Source organism: Gorilla gorilla, chromosome 22 (genome assembly GCF_029281585.2).
Source record: "Gorilla gorilla gorilla isolate KB3781 chromosome 22, NHGRI_mGorGor1-v2.1_pri, whole genome shotgun sequence".
In the NCBI taxonomy this organism is placed as follows: Eukaryota; Metazoa; Chordata; class Mammalia; order Primates; family Hominidae; genus Gorilla; species Gorilla gorilla.
In genome coordinates, this window is record NC_073246.2 from 40,008,321 (window position 1) to 40,020,784 (window position 12,464).

Below are 12,464 nucleotides of genomic sequence, written 5' to 3' on the forward strand. Positions count from 1 at the left end.
CTCAGTGGACATAAGTGGAACCCCCTTTCCTTGGCTGGAGGCCCCAAGAGAAATTGTGGTTTGTGTCCCCAGTAGACATTCTTTTCCAATCCCCCCATAGGACAAAGCCCTTCCATTCTCTCAGACTCACCGATGGGCTGCATTCTAAAACATTGGGATAAACTTGACTCCCAGACTCTCAAAAGGAAACATCGAATTTTCTTGTGTAATACAGCATGGCCACTTTATAAACTTCCAGATCAGGAATCCTACTGGCTTCCAAATGGGACCTTTGCCCCCAGTAGTATTTTATAGGTTGACCTCTTCGGTCATAATTCTTCTAAACGGCTTGAGATTCCTTATATCTGAGGTTGTGTAACTCTTTCTAAGTTTGCTCTCCTCTCCCTTACATGGTTCCTTCCTTTACTAGGACAGCTGCATTTATACTTCTACTTCTCCTCTTCAGTCCTTTGTCTCTTTAATTTACTGGTTAAATTTGTTTCTTCCAGAATGTAGCAATTCCACAGCAAACTCCTAATGATGCAAGGATATCAGCCAATCACCCTCAGAAAATCCCATGAATCTCCTCTAGACTCACTAGATATCAATTCCATATTAACACGCTCTTTCTTCCTGAGTTCTATCCTCCAGCGGCATTTAACAGACTAAGTCCCATAACTCAGGACAATAACCCACAGGGTCCCCTAACAGACCAATAATCACAGGCAGGGCCCACACTGTGCCCACAGTCAGCAGGAAGCAGTTGGAAGATAAGACCTCCATACCAATGCCAAAGATTTGTCATTGTTGTTCTGTCAGCGGGGAACATGGAGTCCTGGTAAGTTAATAGATACAAGAAAAGGGCTCTAGCTGGCAGGAACAGGAATGAGGATTGGGGAGAGCCACTGTTCTAAGAGATGGCCGACAAGCCATTTTTCTGAGAAACACCTAACCACAAACAACCTACTTGCACAACATCCTGTTCCCAAATACCTTGTTCTACAGGTAGCCCCAGCAGCATGACCCTATCTGTACATAGCCTCTCCAGCATAACCTTATCAAAATTCTCTGCTGTGCTGCCTGTTGCTCTCTTGTATCTTTGTACTTTCTCCAATAAATCTGACTTTCTTAACCCACAACTATCTTGGTAAATTCCTTTACTGCCTGTAACACCAGCCCCAGCCTATCACACTTGTGACAGATGGAGAGGATGAAGTACCTTTACTTCTCTCTCCTCACCCTCAATAGCATGCCAGTGACCCTTGCTGGCCAAACACAATCAGAGGGCAGCCAGCAAGGGAGCCTGGGGGCTGCTGTCTGCATGGGCGATCATCCTGGGGCACAGGCAGAGCCAACATGAGTAGGCTATCCCTGTGAGAGAGGGCACATGGAGCATGAGGACCACAGCTCTTTGTGTAACCAAAAATTAGTGTTCCACACTCTAGACTCTTGCAGACCAAGGGTCAAAGCTGAGCTCTAGCACTCATTGGAAAGTTGATGTTTTTAAGCCTCTGCATTTTATGTGTAATTAGGATTAATAACAGTGCTACATTATAGATATTAAGATGACTATTTATATTAAATGTTTGTGAAGTATTAATGAGTGCTCAGTAAATGCTAGCTGCTATCACTATTGCTGCCACTACTATCAAAACTACTACCATTACTACTACTAATAACATAACTACTACTGTCACTACTATTACCACTACCATTAGTACTACCACCACTACCATCACTACCATCACTACTATCATTACCACTACTATTACCATTATCACGACTATCATTACTACTACTACCACCTCCACCATTACTACTACTACTGCTATCATTACTACTACTGCTTCTATAATTACTACTCCTACTCCTACCATTACTACTAGTAGTATCACCATTACTACTACTACTATCATTACTACTACTACCACCACCATTACTACTATCATTACTACTATTACCACCACCATTACTACTACTGCTGTCCTTACTACTACTGCTACTATTTACTCCTACCGTTACTACTACTACCACCACCACCATTACTACTACTATCATTGCTACTATTACTACTGCAATCATTACTATTACTACTATTAGTTTAGTCATTATTATCAGAGGCGAGGAGAAGCAGGCAGCATAACCAAGAACATAAGTATTATTTCTCAATATGAGACAGAATCTCTATATTAAATTAATAGCCAAAGCCATACCCAGGAATGAAATATTTACATGTTCTCACTGAAACCAAGAACCAAATAACCAGAGGATTGCTACCATCATTATCATTGAATATTCTAGAAATTTTAGCCAACATATTAAGATATGCAACATTAGGAAAGAGAAAAAGTTTACCTTCTTTGGTTAACATTTACAAAATATGATGGTTCTCTGCCAAGAAAGTCACTCTCCCATTTAAAAATTAAGTGGCTAAACACAAAATGAATGTATAAAATTTAACGGTTGCTCTGAAAACTAGGATAAAACTATTCATAATATTTAATGAAGATAATTTTCCACTTACAATGGCAACACAAACTATTAAGTGCCTACCTAGCTTTATATATAATTTTGCAAACAATATAAAGGCTAGTACAAAATAAAAACAAAAAACTTATAGCTACATTAAGAAAACTGGGCACAGTGGCTCATGCTGGTAATCTCAGAACTTTGGGAGGCTGAGGCAGGAGGATCGTTTGAGGCCAGGAGTTGGAGACTAGCCTGGGCATCATTGCAAGATCACATTTTTACAAAAAAAAAAAAAAAATTAGGCAGACATAGAGGCATGTGCCTGTAGTCTGTTTACTTGGGAGGCTACAGGTAGCTAGACTACAGTAATGGTAGTAGTAGTCATGGTAGTAGTAGCAAAAATGACATTGGAAAAATGTCGATTTTTTCCAAATTCATTTATGGGGTTAACTCAATTGCACTTAAACTTCCACTGAGATTTATTATTAAATGTGTTCAAGTAAAACTAAGATTCATCTAGAAGAATGAATTTATAAGTAGAGCTCAGAAAAAATTTTTTAAATGCAAAACAGAAAAGATTAACCAGTGAGATTTGCCCTGTTATATATAGAAACATAACACTAATATAGACAAAATATGTGGTTTTGGCACAAGAATAGATTATTGGAACAATGAAATGAAATAGAAACTCTGGGAAAAGAATACCTACATTAATATAATGAAGTAAACCCAGACATGTATTCTGACACATTACCCCCAAAGAAATACCAGGTGGATTAAATATTTAAATGTCAAAAATAAGCCACCATAAAAATCTTAGAAGAATATGCAGCAGAATATCTGTGTATCTCACAGTGAAAAAAGGGTTTTACAAGTATAAAGGTAATACAAAATAGAACAGAAAATTGATATGACAACATGAAAGAAAACCTTTTATATTTCAAAACTCTGCTTTCAGTTTTTCCCAGTAACAGCCATTGTTTCTAACCTTGGGGTCTAAGTTTCCAGGCTTGTATTGGAACAGGATTAGAAAAGGAATTATACTATACATTGGGTGACTGTGTCATCACCCTCTAGGATGATTTCTTCTTGGAATGAGACTTAAGATACCATAGTTCTACTTCCATTGTGCATTGATACATTAAGTCATTTATAACATTTCCCAAAACTCCAATCTGGAGAACTTTCTCTATCACCAGGGCATTGCTTTGGAATTCAGGGAGGCCTGAGTTCTGGATGGGAATGGGAGTGAGATGGTCCAGTGAATGTTAACAGTCACTATTATTATCCTTATTTTACAGAGGAGGAATATTCTGCTCCTTTATGAGCCAACATTTACTTTCTCTGAATTAAATGTTACTGGTTTCTTATTTATAGAAAGCAGAGATTGACTGGGCACACTTTCCCCCACAGTTTCCAAGACTCTGTAATTATATGCAAAATAGTAAAATTAAATTCAATCTAGATGAATCCATATTTCAATAAGGATATTAGTGACTTAGGTCTAAAAATTAAAATTAGACTCGTTAATCCTGTCATGCTTTCCATTCAAATGTTTTTCCTAAACAGCAACAACAACAAAAACCTGATTTCCTAATAGTCCATTTAGCTTTTATTTCATGCCATTTACAAAGTTTAGGCAACATAAATGCACTTTATGCATATCTCTGTCCCATATCTCAGTCTAGATAGTTGTCTAGATAATTTTCTAGACAACCTAGATAATCAATGGGAAGGCTGAATGGCAGAGCAGAAAAACCATGTCTTCAGGGTCTGAACTATTGAGAGTAAGTATCATCTCCACCACTTAACAACTGTACAACTCTGGGAAGATGTGCTGGGCAAGCCCTTTCAGTCTTGTAGGCTTACCCAGTAGTCAGGATTTGTTGCAAGAATACAGTGCCAGCTGTGCTCCAGCCACTGCTCTCTGGGTACTGTTCCCTTTCTCTTTATATGTTCTGATATTTCTCCCATAGCTACCAACCAGCCCATTCTTCCAGTCTTTCCCTGTTCAGATGCTAATGGGAGAGAGTTGATGGTCTTAGATAGTCACCATAATCCCTTTAGAGCAGAGATTTGTTGTAGAAGCCAGGCCACTTTGAAGGACACAGGCTGCCTGATATTCCGGCTGCCCTTGGGTCAGATCTCATCCCTGGCCAAAGTGGTGCCACCACTTTCTCAATGATTGCTCAATTCTCCCTCCTTCAACATGCTTTAGAAGGCAGCGTTTCCCTTAGAGGAGCACAGTGGGCAGGGCAGCAACAGTGGATGACGTGCGTATTACGGCACTGCTGGGTATCATCATAACCAGCATGAACATGTGGCTTGTTCTTACAATGCGCCAGACGTCTCATGAAACATTCAACGTTTCTTAATTCACCCTCACAACCAGAATGAGGTAAGTGTTGTTCTTATTCTTATTATTTGATATTTTATAGATAAAGAGAAGCTTACAGCACGAAATAACTTTCTCAAAATGATAAGATCAGTAAGCGGAATATTCTTTTTTTTTTTTTTTTTTTGAGACGGTGTCTCGCTCTGTTGCCCAGGCTGGAGTGCAGTGGCGCGATCTCGGCTCACTGCAAGCTCCGCCTCCCGGGTTCACGCCATTCTCCTGCCTCAGCCTCCCCAGTAGCTGGAACTACAGGCACCTGCCACAACTCCCGGCTAATTTTTTGTATTTTTAGTAGAAATGGGATTTCACCGTGTTAGCCAGGATGATCTGGATTTCCTGACCTCGTGATCCACCCGCCTCGGCCTCCCAAAGTGCTGAGATTACAGGTGTGAGCCACCCTGCCCGGCCAGTAAGCGGAATATTCAATTGGATTCCAGAGTTTATGCTTTTAGCTATCAAGCTACACTCTTTCTCACTATATTTCCCTGAGCTTTGGTTTCCTCATCGATAAAATTGGAACTGCACTGTTTGCCTTTAGAGCTATAGGTAATAAATGTTATGCATTTATTATGGTAAATAACATGTAGTAGAGCAAAGCATGGAAATTCAGGAAGTAACGAAGAGCAATCATAAGAATGTCTATGTGGTAAATCTAGATAAACATTACTTGTATACATAATTATAGTAGCTCCTTTAAAACACACACCGATAGCACTTTGGTAAGTCAAGAATGCATGTTGCACCAATTAGAGAAAACACCAATTTTTTAAAAAAACATATAAATAACAAGCTAATAGAAGAAGAAATGTAATTAGAAAAATTTAAATAAACCCAAAAACTTTAAGGAAGGACAAAAAAATCATAGAACAAAGAAAATAGGAATCAATGGTAAGATGGTAGATTTAACCTTGAATTACAGTAAATATAAACAGACTAAATATTCAAATTGAAATATAAAGCTCATCAGAGAAGGTAATAATATCAAGCAAAGCTAAACAAGCTGCTTACTTTAAATATAAAGATATCGACAGGTTGAAAGTAAGGGATGGTAAAACTACTATGCAAAGCAAAAGTTACAAAACCAAAGCAAAGACTGGCTCGTTTCAGAATAATCAACGTTTCAGGTTTAATATGAAATAATCGTAAATTTGTTTATACCTAATAACATAGCCATAAAATAAAAATTGACAGATAAACAATCATGTTAAGAGACTGTATAAGCCAGATTTCTCCAGAAAAACAGAATCAAAAGGATATATACATTAAGAATTATATTAAGAAATTTATTTTAGCATATTGGCTTACATGATTGTGGGGCTGGCAAGTCCAGAATCCGTACGAGAAGCTGGCAGGCTGAAACTCAGGCAGGAAACGATGTTGCAGGCTTTAGGCAGAATTTTTTCTTCTCTAGGAAAATTCAGTTTTTGCTCTTAAGGCTTCTGATTGTATAAGGCCCATTCACAGTATGAAAAGTAAGATTTATGTAAAGCCAACTGATTGTAGATGTTAACTACATCTACAAAATACCTTTGCAGCACTACCTAGATTAGTGTTTGATTAAATAAATGGGCAGTAAAGGCCGGGTGCAGTGGCTCACGCCTGTAATCCCAGCACTTTGCGAGGCCGAGGCAGGGAGATCACTTGAGGTCAGGAGTTCAAGACCAGCCTGGCCAACATGGTGAAACCCCATCCGTACTAAAAATACAAAAATTAGCCTGGCTTGGTGGCGGGCACCTGTAATCCCAGCTACTTGGGAGGCTGAAGCAGGAGAATCACTTGAACCCAGGAGGTTGGAGTGAACCGAGATCGCGCCATTGCATTCCAGTCTGGGTGACAAGAGCAAAACTCTGTCTCACCACAAAAAAAAAAAAAAAAAAAGGCACTAAAGCCTGGCCCCCATGATGACACAGGAAACTAATCGTCATGGAGACTTTATCCACACTTTTGAATATATGTTACATTTCAATATTAAAACACACACACACAAAATCATAAAGCAATCAACAAAATTAAGCTGAATGCTTCGTAATTGCTGGATTCCCTGGGAAGCTGACTCTGAGATGGAGATTAGCGTGCAGGACATTTCTTACGGGTTGTTCTTGGGATCAGTACCTGTGGAGAGGAGAAGCTGAGGCAGGATCAGGAAGCGGGGAAGTAGAGTGCAATGCTGGTGAAGCGGCATCACTGTCTGGGGTAAATATCCGGGGTTCATCATCTCTCGTCAAGATGATTAACGACATGGACACATATGGGTGAGTTAAGAGTGAGGAGTTAAAAGAGTGAGAGTTAAAATAGTGAGGAGACCAGCTCTCAGACATCCTTAAGAGAAGGGCTGGCCCGTGACTGAAGGCAGCAGGTTTTACGGGCAGGCTTGAGGAGGCAGTGTCTGATTTACGTAGAGCCCAGAGATTGGTTCGACCAGGGGTGACGTTTACGTAGCGCGCAGGGAATGCTGGTCACCCCACCCTAATCTTGTTATGCAAATAGGCTTCCCACTTGGCGGGCGCCGTCTTGTCCACTCGTTTCTGTACACATGGGTGGCAAAAAGAGAAGATGGAGCTGCCATTTAGAACATGCCTAATCCCAGGTAGTGTTTTGTTGTTGTTGTTGTTGTTGCTGTTGTCGCTTTTTGAGTCGGAGTTTCGCTCTTGTTGCCCAGGCTGGAGTGCAATGGCGCCATCTTGGCTCACCACAGCCTCCGCCTCCTAAGTTCAGGCGATTCTCCTGCCTCAGCCTCCTGAGTAGGTGGGATTACAGGCGTGAGCCACAGCGCCGTCCCCAGGTAGTATATTTTTATTGGCACAACTGCCGGCATTTGCCTGTGCAAGCTTTCAGCTTGCTTGTCTGTGTCTGCAGCTCGATTTTCCAGGTTGCTTTTTGTTAGAAAAGAAAATGATTTGGGGGCTGCTTTTCATTAAAAGGAAAACCTTACTGAGGACTCCTATACCTTCACTATCTGCCTAAGTACTTTCTTCTTAAATCCTGTATCACCGGGTCAGCAGCAACCCCAGTCAAACCTCAAGGGAGACGGGAAGATGGGACGATCTGTCAGAGGTATGCTGAGTTGAGGCAAGAGGGCCGACCTTTATGGATTGCCAGTCAGTGACTCATTGGAAGTGGGGCAACCTGGAAGGAAATGTGGCCTTAGGTGAGGCAGCTGTCTTCAGAGGAGGCAATTTCTTTGTATCTGGAGGGGCAATTGTTAGTGTTCCCCTGGACTGAAGGGTGAATTATGGAGAATGGAATAGAACGATTTGTTACTATGATTTGGTTGATGACTTATTTCCTGTTTCCTTAGCTTCATCTTGCTGAGCAAAAATGAAGGAGCCTGGACCCAACTTTGTTACTGTGAGAAAGGGTCTTCATTCATTCAAGATGGCATTTATTAAGCACCTACTGTGAGTAGATGATTCCTGTCAAAGACAGTTAACAAATCCTCGGAATATTGCTTCATGTACAGTTATTGGAGATGAGTAACTTACATTCTCTTAATTGTAATGGTTCCTTGGAAAGTCATCGTGGAAAATGAAGGCTGGCTCATACATTTTCCCAGACAGGAATTTGGCTGCCAACAGGGAATTCTAAACAACTAAAAACTCCAGATGATGAATGCACAACATAATGATGGTTAAATTAAAAAAAAAAAAGAGCACGGTAATAAAATTTCCATGAAATATTTTGTGTAAGTGCAGATAATCAGTCATTTTCTTTGTAGAATTCTTATTCGTAAATAATTTAGAATACTTTGTTCTTTATAATATATGATGGGCAACTATAGTATGATTCTTCTGAGTGACTCAATTCTTTTTTTTTTTTCACATTTAACGTCTTTGTTTCTCCTAAGTGAATGCACAGATAGTATATTAATCAGGGTTCTCTGGAAAAACCAGAACCAATTTATTATCAGGTACTGGTTCATGTGATTGTGGAGGCTGAGAAGCCCCATGATCTGCTCTCTGCAAGCTGGAGACCCAGGAAAGCTGATGAAAGTCAAAGGCCTAAGAGCTGGAGGGCCGATGGTATAGATTGCAGCCCAGGTCTAAAGGCCTGAGAACCAGAAGCACAGAGGGCAGAAGATCAATATTCCAGCTCAATCAGGCAAAGAGAAAAAGTCCTCCCTTCCTCTCCCTTTTTCTTCTATTCTGACCCTGGATGGACTGGATGAGGCCCAGCCACATTGAGGAGAGCCATCTGCTTTAATCAGTCCACCAACTCAGATCCTGATCTCTTCCAGAAACACCTTCACAGATACACCCAGAAATAACATTCAACCTGTTAGGAGTATCCCATGGCTCAGTCAAGTTGACACACAAAACTAACCATCACAGATACACATCAAAGTTAAATAATATTAACACAGACTTTGGCAAGCTGTATTTTAAAACACAGTAGGTTAGTGAGTCTAGTTTAAGAGCACTAGAAGAAACCACATATAAGGATGTTTTTGACATTCTGTGTCTGACCCTTTAGATTCCCTGCCCCCCTCCCCACCATGTTCTGAACCCCAGAACACTGACCTCTACGAACAGCCCCACCTGGGCTCTGTTACCCTCTGGCTTCCCATTGGCCCATGGAGGCACAGAGGAAGTTGGGGCAGGAGGACAGAATGGTTGAGGTACGGATGCTCCTCACGAGCATCCGTCGGCAGGGGCTACATTCCTGTGTGAAGCTCACTACCCCTCAGTCGTCTCCTCTAGCTCTCTGTGGGGTCCGGTGACCTCTCTCCTTACAGTCCCATTAGCCATAGGGGAGGTAATGGCTCTCCAGGGAGTGCTGCCCATGGGTGTTTCAGTGTCACTTGTTGGTTCCCATAGCCCCACCCACACCTGTGTAAATAGGCCTTCATTAACCTTAGCTCAGTTGCCTGGTTTGAGTGTACCATCTGTTTCCTGCCAGCACTCTGACTGATAACAGCATTTTTGATATAGGTCTCCATCACATGTATGTACCTTTGTGTCCTCTGTATTCCTCATTGATCAGGGTTATAAATTTTCTCTTCCTGTGACACTAAATTGCCCTTAATAAAGCTTATTGACCCTAAAAGTCAAAGAGGGCAAAATCAGAGCTAGTCTCAATTCCTTAAAGTGGACATTATACAGAAGGTTAGGAAATATTAAATACAAGTATTCACATATGTGTTCCCCCCTGTCAAGCTAATAAACATACATATGTGCTTTTTGAAAACCAGTGTAACTGCAGGTTGTCTCTTGTTCCTAGTAGGTGCTGATTAGAGCAATGAGTTCCAACTCGGCAGTTTTTGGAAACTGAACATGAGCTGTTAATGTCTCTGCATCAACTCGGGTTTCCTTTTGCTTTTGTTTAAATTGAAGTTTTTCACTTAATATAAGATTTAGAGATTTCTGTCTCAGAGCTCTCCAAGATTTGCTACTTTTGTCTACCCTTGTTTTTAATCTTAAAAATTTAGATTTACTTAATAATTCCAAGTATGAACATTAATGTTGCTTTTATCTTCCATTTTACTGCGCAGGAGGAGGGGAACAGATACCAAACTACTGATTATTTTACTTCCATTGTTAATACACATGAGAATATAAGTCTTCTTGTGTACCTGGAACTTAAAAAAATTGGCTTCAGCTACTCAGGAGGCTGAGGCAGGAGAATGGCGTGAACTCAGGAGGCGGAGCTTGCAGTGAGCCAAGATCGCGCCACTACACTCCAGCCTGGGAGACAGAGCGAGACTCCGTCTCAAAAAAAAAGAAAAAAAAATTGGTTTTTAAAAAATTACATAACATATGTAATTTTTAAAACATATGTTTTAAACATATGTAATTTTCAAAAAAAGAAAAAAATTGGTTTTTAAAAAATTACATAACATACGTATATGTTAAAATATACATAACATAAAGTGTATCATTTTAACCATTTTTTAAGTGTACAGCCTAATGGCATTAAGTAAGTTTGCATTGTTGTGCAGCTATCCCTACCATCCACCTCCAGAACCTTTTTTTATCCTCCAAAATTGGAACTGTGTACCCATTACACAATAATGCCCTGTTCTCTTTTCCTGTAAGCCCCTGGCACCCACCATTCTGCTTTGCCTCTAGGAATTTGACTACTCTAGGTACTTCACATAGGTAGAATCATGCAGTATTTGTCCTTTTGTGACTGGCTTATTCCACTTACCATAATGTCTTCAAGGTTCATCCATGTTGTATTAATAGCGTGTCTTGGAATTCCTTTCCGAAATTTCTAAGGCTGAATAATATTCCATTGTATGAACAGACCACATATTGTTTTTCTGTTCATCTGTTGATGCAAACTTGGGTTGCTTCTACCTTTTGGCTGTTGTGAATAATACTGCTGTGAATATAGGTGTACAAGTATTTATTCAATCTTTGCTTGCAGTTCTTTGAGCTATATATGCAAAAAATGGGATCCTGGATTATACAGCAATTCTATGTTTAATTCTGTGGAACCACCATATTCTTTTCTGTGGTGGCTGCACCATTTTATATTCCCAATAGCAGTGCACAGAAGTTTTTCCACATCCTTGATAGCACTTGTTATTTTCTGGTTTTTGTTTTGTTCTGATTTATCTTTTGACATGGAACATTCTTATACATGGTTACACATCCATTATGGTGGTCTTCATCAAGTTAGAGGCTGCAAAGCATCCATATCATTCATTCTTCTAGGGTTAAAGGCATTTGTAAAATATCAAATTCAATAACACTGCTAAATGTCTTAAACTTTGTGTGTGGGAGGGCGTAACTACTGGATTTTATAAGTGCTTATTACACTTGAAGATGACAGATTTCTTTTCTATTGAACATTTTAAAGAACAATTTAGTTCATCCCAACTGATATTTTCTGAAGGCCACTATGTACCAGGTTCTGTTACAGGTGAATGGGCCCATCAGTGAACAAAACCTTAAAAAAATTATAAATCATTTGGAAATCCACTATTACAGTGGCTTCTTTAGGGATGATACTGTTTTCCAATATGCTACCTAGGAAATGTGCTTCCTTCCAAACTCACTGTTAATGTCTCAAGCGATTAGTTCATGGCTCAGAAGAAACATAAGTGAGAGGTGCTCCTTCTACAGCCCTTACTTTGTGTTGTTTCTGGCACTCACCACTTTCGACCTTGTCATTTGTGTGCTTGTTTTATTTTCTTACAAGACTTTGAGTTTCTTGACAGGATTTCATCCGTATTTGATTTTCTACAATTATCTGCAGCATTTTGCATATACGCATTAAAAATATTTATTTCATTTGCTGAATAATAATGAACATGGCTGTTTTGTATTCTTTTTATGAGATGGTCAGTCACATGCAGCCACGGAGGAGACACAGGGGAGGCTCAGGAAGACAGTGTATTATACTCACAGGTCCTACAAAGAGGAGGCACGCCATGCCACGCAGGACCACACGGGAAAAAACACCAGAGTGGTCAGGAGGCAGGAGGCAGGGGCTCAGGAAATCATTCAACCAAAGCCTTTACTGAGGTTTCCTCGGGGAAGGCAGGTGAGCAGCTTAGGATGGGCTAGTTTGAATCATCCTGGTGGGCTCTAAGCTCTAGGGATGGTCCCTAGTTGTCTAGTACCCAGCTCTGGAATGGTTAAGGCAGAAATTTTAAAAAATGAAAATTTAAAAAATA

General features: G+C 40.1%; 2 protein-coding genes across 3 annotated transcripts in view; one reads left to right on the forward strand and one right to left on the reverse strand.

The window, feature by feature from the left end:
* The window catches only part of LOC129529368 (Down syndrome critical region protein 4-like), a 67,582-nt gene extending 60,255 nt beyond the window's left edge, over positions 1 to 7,327 (reverse strand). The window contains exons 1-2 of the mRNA XM_055374019.2: positions 6,956 to 7,327; positions 6,149 to 6,250 (exon numbers count right to left, since the gene is read on the reverse strand). Coding sequence (XP_055229994.1) covers positions 6,149 to 6,250; positions 6,956 to 7,161 — 308 coding nt within the window. The 5' untranslated portion in view covers positions 7,162 to 7,327. The remainder of the gene's footprint in view (positions 1 to 6,148; positions 6,251 to 6,955) is intronic.
* Positions 4,792 to 12,464, forward strand: part of LOC101145584 (Down syndrome critical region protein 8) — a 37,586-nt gene continuing 29,913 nt past the window's right edge. Inside the window, exons 1-2 of one of the 2 annotated variants that reach the window (XM_055374020.2) lie at positions 4,792 to 4,846; positions 8,142 to 8,241. In XM_055374020.2, coding sequence (XP_055229995.1) covers positions 8,162 to 8,241 — 80 coding nt within the window. In that variant the 5' untranslated portion in view covers positions 4,792 to 4,846; positions 8,142 to 8,161. Of the gene's footprint in view, positions 4,847 to 7,294; positions 7,431 to 8,141; positions 8,242 to 12,464 lie in introns of those variants that run through there. The other variant, XM_031005236.3, reaches the window with a different exon arrangement.